The 16,007-nt window shown below is 41.7% G+C and overlaps 1 protein-coding gene across 1 annotated transcript in view; it reads right to left on the bottom strand.

The window, feature by feature from the left end:
- Positions 1-16,007, bottom strand: part of AOX1 (aldehyde oxidase 1) — a gene marked incomplete in the record, with an annotated part of 92,023 nt that overhangs the window by 18,182 nt on the left and 57,834 nt on the right. Inside the window, 3 exon segments of the mRNA NM_001308444.1 lie at positions 874-1,101; positions 15,668-15,807; positions 15,809-15,821. Coding sequence (NP_001295373.1) covers positions 874-1,101; positions 15,668-15,807; positions 15,809-15,821 — 381 coding nt within the window.

Genomic DNA, 16,007 nt, shown 5'->3' with positions numbered 1-16,007 from the left:
ATTTATTTCTATTTTGTGATCGATCAACACAACTGCCATGCCTTCTTTGTGGCTCTGACCAAGGAGTGAATCTGCAAAGAGGAGTGACAATTGTGAGGGCTCTGCAAGCTTATCTGTATATACATGGATGTGTGTATGTAAGAAAATAGGTAACAGGGGTTCCCCACTGCCACACAATGAGCCAGAATGTTGCAGTCCTCACCAGCCATTGGGGTAAGTTTCATTCAATCTTGAGAGACAGTCAAGAATGAAGAGGTGGAAATAGTATGTGGGATTCAGCAACCAGGCAAGGGGATTTCTTTAATCAATGAAAGAAATTAAACTGCAAGAGCAGATTCCCAGTCCTCCCTTCCACAGCTTTAAAAGCTCCAAGGTGAATCAACTTCAAAAATTATATTTAAAAAGTGATTTATTTTTCTGGATTTAATTTACTCCAACCCACCCAGAAGGACAGGGCACCCAAAACCTTGTAGCTTCTCATTCCTATTTCATGGTCCAGTGACACAGAATTGCAGATGCTGGGAGAGGAGTCTTGGAGGCCATTGGTCCCACCCTCCTGCTTTCCATATGAGCAGTCTGGGCCCAGAGCAAATGGACCCAGCTGCCTGTTGCCAGGACCAGGAGTGAACCTCAGTTCCCCAGTTTCCAGCAAGGATGTTTTTCACCAACCATGGGGATGTGGGCAGAGGAGCTCTGGTCTCCTCTGGAATACAGCTAGCTTAATTACTTTGACTTTGGTGGCTTTTGTGAAATTTAACAACTGGGCATTGCAACCATATGGCTCATATGACTTAAGGAGAAGTTTCCTCAATACCTCTTGCTTTGTCTATGCTGTTTCTGGGCGGCATCCTCATGTGTGTTTGGAGAACTGACCTGACCAGCAGCGCGGGAGCCAAGGCCGACAGGAAACTTCAAGGGGACCATGGCCAGTCCTTTCTTCTTCCAGTAATTCTCCATGTTGAATTTTTCCACAACCACTTTCCTCTGGGAGTAGGAAGACATGGCCATACATTCTCTCCAACATTGGGCCAGGTTCTTGGCATTGATCTCTTGTTTGTAGGGTGTTTGATCAATTTCCTTGTACATGTTTATCATTCGCACCTATGAAAGAAAGGGAGATTAAGGCAGAGAGGGGAAACCCAGCAGACATAGGCTCGTCTGCCCCCTGTCCTCCTGGTCAAATTCTGCCCATCTAATAAGGTCCAAGCCAATTTCTACTTAGTCCTTGTGGAAACCTTTCCTATTGCACAACATTGTCTTCTTCCTCTACTCAGAGCTTCTATCAAACATACTAGCAATTACTTATGTGCTTTCCATGCCATTCTTGTGTAATTCAAAGGATGGAACCCTTCCCTTATGTTCCAATATAACTCAACACAGTCCATATACGCTGTAGACTCTTAATTCTAGTTGCATTTGGAATAACTGCTGAAACATCATCTAGGCCACATGATTTGGATTACTCACATGGTGTGTTGTAAGATAAACTACTCACCTCCAAAACAGGCAAACATGAAAGTTTGCTTAAATATAGCCAATATCTAGGATGAAGAACAAATTAAAAGATTCTATCCTAGGATGTCTGAAGCACTGAGTGCAATTCTTCCTGTATTCCCGGAATTGGTAACTAAGACCCTCACCTGAGAATAAAAGGTGCCAAGTATGTTATATTCTCAGCTGAGAAAACTCTTAGCATTTGTGGTCAGCCCCCTCCCTAAGCTAACTGAGCCATCACAGACACACTCTTCCCACCCTCCTAAGCAAATTATCAGATCATTGTAAGAGAAAAACTGGAAATTAATGAGCTATGCCATTTGGGGGAAGTGGTGTTTTTAAGAGGCCATTCCCTGCTCTAACTTCCTCAGGTGTGAAGACAGGTCTTCTTGTGATTCTCTTCCACAGTGCTACCAAATGTGGCAGGACATCAGGAGAGAGTCTAGTGGGATGACCACGAAGGGAGGGGCAAGGTCTCCCACACATTCAAGAGAAGCAAAGAAAGTGGCTACTCTTGGGCAAAAGGTGATAGATGAGTTGGGACTGAGATAGGGGCTAAAACTGAAGCCTAAGCACTGCCATCTTATAGAGAAGCCACTTGGGCCCTGGGCAGAGGTGTAGTTCTCAGAACTGTTAATGTACATCAATTCTCAGAAGTGTTAAGGGTAAAAATTTCCACTGATACCCCCCCCTTCCCTTGCAACAAACCGCAAACTTTAGCTTCTGTACAGACTGCTTGCCTCGCACACCTGCTCACCCCTCTGCCTCCTTGAACAAGGAATTGGTTTTATAGCTTAAATGCCTTGCTCTCCCTGAGCTTGGGGCCACAGATTGGAGAGACAGGAGTCCTCTGTGGCTGCCGGCAATAAACACCCTGCAATTTGGCATACTTTTGTCTTGGTGTTGATTTTCTGTGCTCGCCCTGGTGCAACAGGACCTGGGGCCTTGTAAAGACAGCCGGGACAGGGGCAGAGAGGCGTGATCACCAGTGGAAAGCTGTGCCAGCTGCCTGCTGAAGGTCCAGGGACTGCCAATTTCTGGAAGAGCTGGCAGAAATGGAGCCATAGACAATGTACTTGAAAAGTGACTACATCTGACCAAAGAGAGGACTGTGAGCTTGCTGGGAGAAGTCACAAAGGGAGAAACTGGCTGTTTTCCCTAGTCCTTCTCCTCTTCCTCCTTGCACCAGCATCACAGCAGAAGGCATCAGGGGAGGGGAAGGAGCTGAAAGAGAGCTCACTCCATCTCCCCACACTAATTCTACTCCAGGATCTGGGAAGAGGAGCCAGGGAGGGGAAGGTCCTTGTCAATGAATGAAGTTGGGGCTGAGATGGAAAGAACTGAAAGGAGAACCTGGATCATTATAGCAGACAGGAGGCAGGACTAGATTGCAGCTCCAGGCAGAGCAGCTTGTGGAAACTTGCTTTGTGAATTTTAGCTCCAGATTGACTGCAAGGACAAACCAGTAATCCCAACTGGACCCACAAACCCTCTGAAGGAAGTGGACTGCTCTTGCAGAACCCAGGAGATACCTCAAATACTGTGAGTGCCCCAACTGTGGAAGGGGGAAAGGGAGACCCTCCTCTTCTAAACACACACCCTACTGGAGAAGCTGAAGGCCTGTTTGCAGAAGTTTCTCACCTTACCTGGAGCTGAGCCAATTTAGAGAACCGAGCACAATGCAGGGATAGAAGAAGCAGCAGAAAGGCCTTAGAGCTCACTGTGTCCCCTGGCAGGTCATTCCTGCCTAACACCACAGAGACCCACTGGGAGTATGACCAGAGGAGCAGGGAGTATAACTCCACAGGGAGAAGGAAACCTCTAGCTTATCTTTGTAATAATTTGAATGGGACAAGAAGCCTCCTGGCCAGAACTCACAGGAGGGCACATATCTGGTATGCAGACTCCACAGGCGAGGGAAGAACCAAGCCCTTTTCTCTCACAGCTGGGAGGTGTGTAGCCCAGGGCAAGTTTTCAAGCCCATCACACCCTCTGCCTGGAAACAAACTCAGGGCTGTTGGGGGGTGCACAGTGGGAGTGAGACTGGCCCCTCAGTTTGCATGAGAGCTGGGTGAGGCCTATGACTGCCAGCTTTTCCCCACTTCCCTGACAACCTGCATGACTTGGCAGAGGCAGCCATAATCCTCCTAGGTACACAACTCCAGTGACCTGGGAATCTCATCCCCATCCCCCACAGCAGCCACAGCGAGACCCACCCAAGGAGAGTCTGATGGTCCTTCCCTATTCCCCACTTGATGGTCCTTCCCTATTCACCCTGGTAGTGGAAGATGAAGGACATTTAATCTTGGGCATACTAGGGCCCCATCCACCACCAGTCCCTCAGCTGATGCTTTCTGGAAAGTGCTACCTCCTGGTAGGAGGCCAACCAGCACAAAACTAGAGCATTAAACCACCAAAGCTAAGGACACTAATGGAGCCCACTATATCCTCCATCACCTCCACCAGAACAGGCACTGGTATTCATGGTTGAGAGACTCTTAGACAGTTCACATCACAGAAATCTGTGCAGACAGACAACCTTTGGTCCCAGCCTGGAGCCGGGTGGACTCGCTGGGTAGCTAGACCCAGAAGAAAGACAACAATCACTGCAGTTCTACTCACAGGAAGCCACATCTATAGGAAAAGGGAGAAAGTACTACAACAAAGGAATACTCTGAGGGACAAAAGAAACTGAGAAACAGCTTTCAGCCCTAGACCTTCCCTCTGACAGAGCCTACCCAAATGAGATGGAACTAGAAAACCAACCCGGGTAATATGACAAAACAATGCTCATCAACATCCCCCCAAAACCACACGAGTTCACAAGCAATGAATACAAACCTATAAGAAATCTCTAATTTACCTGGAAAAGAATTCAGGAGGTTAGTTATTAAGCTAATCAGGGAGGAACAAAAGAAAGGCAAAGCCCAATGCAAGGAAATCCAAAAAATGATATAAGAAGTGAGGGAGAAATATTCAAAGAAATAGATAGCTTAAAGAAAAAACAATCAAAATTTCAGGAAACTTTGGATACACTTTTAGAGATGCAAAATGATCTGGAAAGTCTCAGTAATAGAAATGAACAAGTAGAAGAAAGACATTCTGAGCTCAAAGTCAAGGTCTTTGAATTAATCCAATCCAACAATGATAAAGAGAAAAGAATAGAAAAATATCAACAAAGTCTCCAACATGTCTGGGATTATGTTAAATGACCAAACTTAAGAATAATCCATGTTGCTGAGGAAGAAGAGAATTCTAAAATCTTAGAAAACATATTTGGGGAAATAATCGAGGAAAACTTCCCCAGCCTTGCTAGAGACCTAGACATCCAAACACGCACAAAGAACACCTGGAAAATTCATCGCAAAAAAATCTTTACCTAGGCACATTGTCATCAGGTTATCCAAAGTTTAGATGAAAGAAAGAATCTTAAGAGCTGCAAGACAGAAGCACCAATAACCTATGAAGGAAAACTTAACAGATTAAAAGCAGATTTCTCAGCAGAAACCCTACAATCTAGAAGAGATTGGGGACCTATCTTCAGCCTCCTCAAACAAAACAATTATCAGCCCAGAATTCTGTATCCAGCGAAACTAAGCATCAGGTATGAAGGAAAGATACAATCATTTTCACACAAACAAAGGCTGAGAGAATTTGATCAAGTCATCACTACAAGAACTGCTAAAAGGAGCTCTAAATCTTGACACAAATTCTGGAAACACATCAAAACAGACCTTCTTTGAAGCCTAAGTCACACAGGATCTATAAAACATAAATACATGTTAAAAAGTGAAAACAAAAAACACAAAGTACACAGGCAACAAAAAGCATGATGAATGCAACAGTACCTCACATTTCAATACTAACATTGAATATAAATAGCGTAAATGCCACTTAAAAGATACAAAACCGGAGGACTCAAGATGGCGCTGTGAGAACAACCCAGGATTGGAGCTCTTCTCGTTGAATCCACAAATGGTGAGTCAGAACGGCACTTCCAGACTGATCTTTGTTGCCCACAGAACGGGGAAACTCCCAAGTATAAAAAAGACACGGGACGCCAGGCAGACTTGCCTGGCGAAGCCGGCAGCCGGGGCGGCGGCGGCCGGCCCTACCCAGCAATCCCCACAGGGCGCGCTTGTCCGGGTGCCCTGTTGAACCGGCAACCTGAGACTTGAGAGGGCTGGACTTGAGACTGAACGAGACTTGGACACTAGGCCAGCCCAGGGGATTGCAGGGATTGGGATACCCAGTGGGACCAACAAAACCGCGATTTCAAACTATCCCGAGCAGACAGTCCGAGACGCTCTGTGGGGGAGGGGCGTCCACCACTACCGAGGCAACCCGCCCCAACTGAGATACACGCCCACTGCTGAGGCAGCCAGCCGTTGCCGAGGCAACCCGCCCCAACTGAGATACACGCCCATTGCTGACGCAGCCAGCCATTGCCGAGGCAACCCGTCCCTACTGAGATACACGCCCACTGCTGACGCAGCCTGCCGTTGCTGAGGCAACACGCTACAACGAAGAGACTCCGCCGAGACCACAGCAGAGCTGGCAGGAACAGCGCGAATCACACAACAGCAGGGCGGAGCCTCGGCAGCCAAACAGTGGCTAGTCTGCCTTCTAGCTGGGCAGGACACCTCAACGGACATCCAAAAATAAAGCCCAAACCCCTCAACACAGAGCATTTGAGAAAAAAAAAAAAAAAAGGGTTTTTTAATGAGCTCTGTTGCAGCAGAATCAAACATAGCAGCCTAACAGCCCTGAATGAACAACAGAGTGCACAGCTCAGCAATTAAACCCCTATAAAGTACAAACTGTCTCCTCAAGCAGCTCCCTGACCCCTCTATATCCAAAAGACTGACATTAGGCAGGCATCATCCTGGGACAAAGAGAGCAGAAAAAAAAAACTGGTAGCATCCCTCGCTGTGCCACAGCTACTAGAGGTGCACCCCAGACAAGCAGGGTCCGGAGCGGACCTCAGCAGTCGTACAGTGAAGGGGCTAGACTGGTAGAAGGAAAACCAAGCAACAGAAATACTTCATCATCAACATTCTGGGTGTCCACTCAGAGACCCAAACGAAAAGTCAGCAACTACGCAGACGTCCAGCGGACAAAGCCACAAAGATGGGAAGAAACCAGCGAAAAAAGGAGGAAAACACCCAAAACCAGAACACCTCGCCTCCTAGAAAGGACCAAAACTCCTCACCAGCAAGGGAGCAAAGCTGGACAGAGAATGACTGTGACGAAATGACGGAATTAGACTTCAGAAGATGGATAATGAGAAACTTTCGTGAGCTAAAAGATCATGTATTAAATCAATGCAAAGAAACTAAGAACCTTGAAAAAAGATTTGAAAAAAGATTCGAGGAAATGATAACAAGAATGGATACCTCTGAGAACAAGCAAGTACTCAGAGATTTTGTCACCACCAGGCCTGCTTTACAAGAGCTCCTAAAAGAGGCACTACACATAGAAAGGATCAATCAGTACCAGCCATTCCAAAATCACACTGAAAGCTAAAGAGCTTCAACATAATAAAGAATCTACAACAACTAACAGGCAAAACAGCTACTTAGCATCAAAATGGCAGTATCAAATTCACACATAACAATATTAACCCTAAATGTAAATGGACTAAATGCACCAATCAAAAGACACAGACTGGCAAATTGGATAAAAATCCAAAACCCATCAGTGTGCTGTATCCAGGAAACCCATCTCACATGCAAGGATACACAAAGACTCAAAATAAAGGGATGGAGGAAGATTTACCAGGCTAATGGAAAGCAAAAAAAAGCAGGAGTTGCAATTCTCATCTCTGATAAAATAGACTTTAAAGCAACAAAGATCAAAAGAGACAAAGAAGGCCATTACATAATGGTAAAAGGATCGATACAACAAGAAGAGCTAACGATCCTAAACATATGTGGACCCAACACAGGAGCACCCAGATACATAAGGCAAGTTCTTAATGACTTACAAAAGGACTTAGACTCCCACACAATAATAGTGGGAGACTTTAACACTCCACTGTCAATACTAGACAGATCAACCAGACAGAAAATCAACAAGGATATCCAGGGCTTGAACTCAGACCTGGAGCAAGCAAACCTGGTGGACATTTACAGAACTCTCCACCCCAAATCCACAGAATACACATTCTTCTCAGCACCACATCACACCTACTCTAAAATTGACCACATAATTGGAAGTAAAGCACTGCTCAGCAAATGCAAAACAACTGAAATCATAACAAACAGCCTCTCAGACCATAGTGCAATCAAGTTAGAACTCAGAATTCAGAAATCGACCCAGAACCGCACAGCTTCATGGAAACTGAACAACTGGCTCTTGAATGTTGACTGGGTAAACAACGAAATGAAGGCAGAAATAAAGAAGTTCTTCGAAACCAATGAGAATGAAGACACAACGTGCCAGAACCTCTGGGACACATTTAAAGCAGTCTCTAGAGGAAAGTATATAGCAATAAGTTCCCATATGAGGAGAATGGAGAGATCCAAAATTGACACCCTATCGTCAAAATTGAAAGAGCTAGAGGAGCAAGATCAAAAAAACTCAAAACCCAGCAGAAGACAAGAAATAACTAAGATCAGAGCTGAGCTGAAGGAGATTGAGACACGAAAAACCCTTCAAAAAATCAATAAATCCAAGAGCTGGTTTTTGGAAAAGATCAACAAAATAGATAGACCACTAGCCAGATTGATTAAAAAGAAAAGAGAGAACAACCAAATAGATGCAATAAAAAATGATAAAGGGGAAATCACCACAGATTCCACAGAAATTCAAACCACCATCAGAGAATATTACAAACAACTCTATGCGCATAAACTAGTAAACCTGGAAGAAATGGATAAATTCCTGGACTCCTGTGTCCTCCCAAGCCTAAACCAGGAGGAAGCTGAAACTATGAATAGACCAATAACAAGGTCTGAAGTCGAGGCAGCAATTAAGAGCCTACCTCACAAAAAAAGCCCAGGTCCAGACGGGTTCACAGCCGAATTCTACCAGACACACAAGGAGGAGCTGGTACCATTCCTTCTAAAACTATTTCAAACAATCCAAAAAGAGGGAATCCTTCCCAAATCATTTTATGAGACCAACATCATCCTGATACCAAAACCCGGCAGAGACCCAATGAGAAAAGAAAACTTCAGGCCAATATCCATGATGAACATAGATGCAAAAATCTTCAATAAAATATTGGCAAGCCGATTGCAACAGCAAATCAAAAAACTTATTCATCATGATCAAGTAGGATTCATCCCGGGGATGCAAGGCTGGTTCAACATACGCAAGTCTATCAACGTAATTCACCACATAAACAGAACCAAAAACAAAAACCACATGATTATCTCAATTGACGCAGAGAAGGCATTTGACAAAATTCAACAGCCCTTTATGCTAAAAACCCTCAATAAACTCGGTATCGATGGAACGTATCTCAAAGTAATAAAAGCTATTTATGACCAACCAACAGCCAATATCATACTGAATGGGCAAAAACTGGAAGCATTCCCTTTGAAATCTGGCACTAGACAAGGATGCCCTCTTTCACCACTCCTATTCAATATAGTACTGGAAGTTCTAGCCAGAGCAATCAGGCAAGAAAAAGAAATAAAGGGTATTCAAATAGGAAAGGTGGAAGCCAAATTGTCTCTATTTGCAGACGACATGATAGTATACCTAGAAGACCCCATTGCCTCAGCCCAAAAACTCCTGAAACTGATAAACAACTTCAGCAAAGTCTCAGGATATAAAATCAATGTGCAAAAATCACAAGCATTCGTCTACACCAATAACAGACTTAAAGAAAGCCAAATCAAGAGCGAACTGCCATTCGCAATTGCTACAAAAAGAATAAAATACCTTGGAATGCAACTCACAAGGAACGTAAGGGACCTCTTCAAGGAGAACTACAAACCACTGCTCAACAAAATCAGAGAAGACACAAACAGATGGAGAAACATTCCATGTTCATGGTTAGGAAGAATTAATATCGTGAAAATGGCTATACTGCCCAAAGTAATTTACAGAATCAACGCTATCCCCATCAAGCTACCATTGACTTTCTTCACAGAACTGGAAAAAACCACTATGAACTTCATATGGAACCAAAAGAGAGCCCGCATAGCCAAGTCAATTCTAAGCAAAAAGAACACAGCGGGGGGCATCACACTACTGGATTTCAAACTATACTACAAGGCTACAGTAATCAAAACAGCATGGTACTGGTACCAAAACAGAGATATAGACCAATGGAACAAAACAGAGGCACCGGAGGCAATACAACATACATACAACTATACAATCTTTGATAAACCTGACAAAAACAAGCAATGGGGAAAGGATTCCATGTTTAACAAATGGTGTTGGGAAAACTGGCTAGCCATGTGCAGAAAGCAGAAACTGGACCCCTTCCTGACACCTTACACTAAAATTAACTCCAGATGGATTAAAGACTTAAACATAAGACCTGGCATGATAAAAACCCTAGAAGGAAATCTAGGCAAAACTATCCAGGACATAGGAGTAGGCAAGGACTTCATGACCAAAACACCAAAAGCATTGGCAACAAAAGCCAAAATAGACAAATGGGACCTAATGAAACTCCACAGCTTCTGCACGGCAAAAGAAACAGTCACTAGAGTGGATCGGCAACCAACAGAATGGGAAAAAATTTTCGCAGTCTACCCATCTGACAAAGGGCTGATATCCAGAATTTACAAACAACTCAAGCAGATTTACAGGAAAAAAACAAACAAGCCCATTCAAAAGTGGGCAAAGGATATGAACAGATACTTTATGAAAGAAGACATATATGAGGCCAACAATCATATGAAAAAATGCTCATCGTCACTGGTCATCAGAGAGATGCAAATCAAAACCACATTGAGATACCATCTCACGCCAGTTAGAATGGCGATCATTAAAAAATCTGGAGACAACAGATGCTGGAGAGGATGTGGAGAAAAAGGAACACTTTTACACTGTTGGTGGGAGTGTAAATTAGTTCAATCATTGTGGAAGACAGTGTGGCGATTCCTCAAGGCCTTAGAAATAGAAATTCCATTTGACCCAGCAATCCCATTACTGGGTATATATCCAAAAGACTATAAATCGTTCTACTATAAGGACACATGTACACGAATGTTCATTGCAGCACTGTTTACAATAGCAAAGACCTGTAATCAACCCAAATGCCCATTGATAATAGACTGGATTGGAAAAATGTGGCACATATACACCATGGAATATTATGCAGCAATCAGAAATGATGAGTTCGTGTCGTTTGTAGGGACATGGATGAATCTGGAGAACATCATCCTCAGCAAACTGACACAAGAACAGAAAATGAAACACCGCATATTCTCACTCATAGGTGGGTGATGAAAAATGAGAACACATGGACACAGAAAGGGGAGTACTAAACACTGGGGTCTACTGGGGGGAAAAGGGGAGGGCCAGTGGGAGGGGGAGGTGGGGAGGGATAGCCTGGGGAGAAATGCCAAATGTGGGTGAAGGGGAGAAGAAAAGCAAAGCACACTGCCATGTGTGTACCTACGCAACTGTCTTGCATGCTCTGCTCATGTACCCCAAAACCTATAATCCAATAAAAAATTAAAAAAAAAAAAAAGATACAAAACCAGAGGATGGATAAGAACTCAAAAACTAACTATCTGCTGCCTTCAGAAGACTCACCTAACACGTAAGAACTCACATAAAGTAAAGGGGTGGAAAAGGCAATTCATGCAAATGGACACCAACAACAAGTAGGAGTAACTATTCTTATATCAGACAAAACAAATTTTAAAGCAACAGCAGTTAAAAGAGACAAAAAGGGACATTATAAAATGGTAAAAGGCCTTGTCCAACAGGAAAATATCACAGTCTTAAACATATATGCACCTAATACTGGAGCTCCCAAATTTATAAAGCAATTACTAATAGACCTAATAAATGAGATAGACAGCAATACAATAATAGTGGGGAACTTCAGTACTCTACTGACAGGACTAGGCAGGTCATCAAGACAGAAAGTCAACAAAGAAACAGTAGATTTAAACTATACTTTGGAACAAATGGACTAAACAGATATATACAGAACATTTCATCTAACAACTGCAGAATACACCTTCTATTCAACAGCACATGGAACTTTCTCCAAGATAGACCATATAGACCATATGATAGGCCATAAAACAAGCTCAATACATTTAAGAAAACTGAAATTATATCAAGCACTGTCTCAGATCACAGTGGAATAAAACTGGAAATCAGCTCCAAAAGGAACCTTCAAAACCATGCAAATACATGGAAATTAAATAACTTGCTCCTGAATGAGAATTGGGTCAAAAAAAAAATCAAATGGAAATTAAAATATTCTTCAAACTGAATGACAATAATGATACAACCTATCAAAACCTTTGGGATACACAAAGGCAGTGCTAAGAGGAAAGTTCATAGCCTTAAGTGCCTACATCAAAAAGACTGAAAGTGCACAACCTGACATTCTAAGGTCACACCTCAAGGAACTAGAGAAACAAGAACAAATCAAACCCAAAACCAGCAGAAGAAAGGAAATTATAAAGATCAGAGCAGAAATAAATGAAATAGAAAAAAAAATACAAAAGATAAATGAAACAAAGGCTGGTTCTTTGAAAAGATAAATAAAATTGATACATCATTAGCAAGATTAACTAAAAAAAGAAGAGTGAAAATCCAAATAACCTTACTAAGAAATGAAACAGGAGATATTACAACTGACAACACTGAAATACAAAAGATCATTCATGGCTACTATGAACACATTTACACACATAAACTAGAAAACCTAGAAGAGATGGATAAATTCCTGGAAAAATACAACCCTCCTAGCTCAAATTAGGAAGAATTAGATACCCTTAATAGACAAATAACAAGCAGTGAGATTGAAATGGTAATTTAAAAATTACCAACAATAAAAACTCCAGGACCAAATGGATTCACAGCAGAATTCCACCAGACATTTGAAGTATTGGTACCAATTCTTTTGAGACAATTCCACAAGATAGAGAAATAAGGAACCTTAACTAATTCATTTTATGAAGCCAGCATCACCCTAATAACAAAACAAGGAAAGGACACAACCAAAAAAGAAAAGTATAGACCAATATCCTTGATGAACATCAGTGTTAAAATCCTTAACAAAATACTACTTAACTGAATCCAGCAACATATTAAAGAGATAATTCACCACGATCAAGTGGGTTTCATACCAGAAATGCAGGTTTAACACACACAAGTTAACAAATGTGATACACATGCGAGTTAGCAAATGTGATACACTACAAAATCAGAATTAGAAACAAAAATCACATGATCATCTCAATGTAGAAAAAGCATTTGACAAAATCCAGCATCCCTTTATGATTAAAACTGTTAGCAAAATCAGCATACAAGGGATATACTTTAATGTAATAAAATCCATCTATGACACAGTCAACATAATACTGAATGATGAAAAATTGAAGGCATTCTCTCTGAGAAGAGGAAAAAGACAAGGATGCTCACTCTCACCACTTCTCTTCAACATAGTACTTGAAGTCCTAGCCAAAGCAATCACACAAGAGAAATTTAAAAAGGGCATCCAAATTGTTTAAGAGGAAGTCAAACAGTCACTGTCAACTGACAATATGATGGTTTACCTTGAAAACCCTAAGGACTCCTCCAGAATGCTCCTAGAACTGACAAAAAAATTCAGCAAAGTTTCCAGATACAAGATTAATGTACAAAAATCAGTAGTTCTTCTGTACACCAACAGCGACCAAGCAGAAAATCAGATCAATAACTCAACCCCTTTTATTACAGCTACAAAAATTATAATAATAAAACACTTAGGAATATACCTAAACAAGGAGTTGAAAGACCTCTACAAGAAAACTACAAAACACTGCTGAAAGAAATTATAGATGACACAAACAAATGGAAACACATCCAATGCTCATGGATAGATAGAATCAATATTGTGAAAGTAACCATACTGCCAAAAGCAATCTACAAATTCAATGCAATCACCATCAAAATACCACCATCATTCTTCACAGAATTTGCAAAAAAAAATTCTGAAATTCATATGGAACCAAAAAAGAGCCCCCATAGCCAAAGCAAGACTAAGCAAAAATAACAGATCTGGAGGCATCACAATACCTGATTTCAAGCTATACTGTAAGGCCATAGTCACCAAAACAGTGTGGTACTGGTATAAAAAAAAGCACATAGACCAATGGAACAGAATAGAGAACCCAGAAATAAACCAAAATACTTATACCCAGCTGATCTTTGACAAATCAAGCAAAAACATGAAGTGGGGAAAAGACACCCTATTCAACAAATGGTACTGGGATAATTGGCTAGTCACATGTAGTAAGAATGAAACTGGATACTCATCTCTCACCTTATACAAAAATCAACTTAAGATGGATTAAGGACTTAAACCTAAGACCTGAAACTATTAAAATTCTAGAAGATAACATTGGAAAAAACCCTTCTAGACATTGGCTTAGGCAAGGATTTCATGACAAAGAATCTAAAATCAAATGCAATAAAAACAAAGATAAATAGCTGGGAGCTAATTAAACTCAAGGGATTTTGCACAGCAAAAGGAAGAGTCAGCAGGGTAAACAGACAACCCACAGAGTGGGAGAAAATCTATACATCTGACAAAGGACTAATATCCAGAACCTACAATAAACTCAAACAAATCAGTAAGAAAAAAACAATTCCATCAAAAAGTGGGCTTAGGACATGAATAAACAGTTTTCAAAAGAAGATATACAAATGGCCAACAAACATATGAAACAATGCTCAACATCACTAATGATCAGGGAAATGCAAATTGAAACCACAATGTGATACCACCTTAGTCTTGCAAGAATGGCCATAATAAAAAATAAAAATAAAAAAACAGTACATGTTGGCATGGATGCGGTGAACAGGGAATACTTCTATGCTGCTGGTGGGAATGTAAACTAGTACAACCACTATGGAAAACAGTGTGGAGATTCCTTAAAGAACTGAAAGTAGAACTACCATTTGATCCAGCAATCCCACTACTGGTTATCTACCCAGAGGAAAATAAGCCATTATTTGAAAAAGATACTTGCACACACATGTTTATAGCAGCACAATTCACAATAGCAAAATCACAGAACCAACCCAAATGCCCACCAATCAATGAGTGGATAAAGAAACTGTGATATATATAAATACACAATATGTGTATTTAAACATGCAGTTAATTCATTCCTTTTTATGGCTGTGTAGTATTCCATCATATATGTATACAAAAATATATAATCATATATATATGATGGAATGCCACATATATATATATAATGGAATACTACACAGCCATAAAAGGGAATGAGTTAACTGCATTTGCAGTGACCTGGATGAGATTGGAGACTATTATTTTAAGTGAGTAATTCAGGAATAGAAAACAAAACATTGTATGTTCTCAGTGATATATGAGAGCTCAGCTATGAGGATGCAAAGACATAAGAATAACACAATAAACTTTGGGGACTTAGAGGAAGAGTGGGAGGGGGGTGAGGGATAAAAGACTACAAATATGGTTCAGTGTATACTACTCGGGTGATGGGTGCACCAAAATCTCACAAATCACTACCAAAGAACTTACTCATATAACCAAATACCACCTGTACCTGAATAACTTATGGAAATAAATAAATAAATAAAGCCTATTAATGTTACAAAAAAAAAAAGGACCAAAAGGTGACCATTTTAGCCACTGAAATGACCAGCTTATGACAGCTGGCTGAGATGTTTGGGAAGCAGGGAATGAGGGCCTTGATGGAATTGTTGGTAGCAGTTATTTCCCCAGCCAATGGAAGCCTCTCACTAGCCAGGGGAGAATGCAGTGCTCATTCCTCAGTATCTCTGCTTCAGGGTTCTGGAGCAGGAGTCTGCCTAAGGCAAAGATTGCTGAACTTTGGAGTCTGGGCTCTGCATTAACCAGTTAGCCGGGCAACGTGGCACAAATCATTTACCCCTCTGGGTCTCAAATTCCTCAATCTGAATGGCTCCCAAAAGCCCTCCCACCTCTGACACTCCACATGTTTTGTCTGTGAAGCTAATTTAGTATTACCTTCTCGGGGGACAGTCCACATTTGGCTGCAACTTCCACGATACAAGATTCAGTGATCAGCCCTGCCTGAGGAAATCCAAACCCACGGAAAGCCGTGTTGGATGGAAGGTTGGTTCTGCATGCCCAACCCCGGCAGCGCAGGTTGGGAAACTTGTAAGCATTGTCCATTTTCAAGAGTCCCATTTCTGTCACCTGGAGAAACCCAGAGTTGATGCAGTAAGACCTTCTGAACCTGTTTTACCATCCTACAACCTCAGACCAAAACTAGGCTGGAAATGGCAGCCCTCTTTACATCCCACCAAACAAGCTAAAATATTCCCATGCCCCAATTAAACACATT

This window comes from Callithrix jacchus, chromosome 6 (assembly GCF_049354715.1).
Source record: "Callithrix jacchus isolate 240 chromosome 6, calJac240_pri, whole genome shotgun sequence".
NCBI classification, from domain to species: domain Eukaryota; kingdom Metazoa; phylum Chordata; class Mammalia; order Primates; family Cebidae; genus Callithrix; species Callithrix jacchus.
This window is presented reverse-complemented; position numbering and strand designations above follow the sequence as displayed.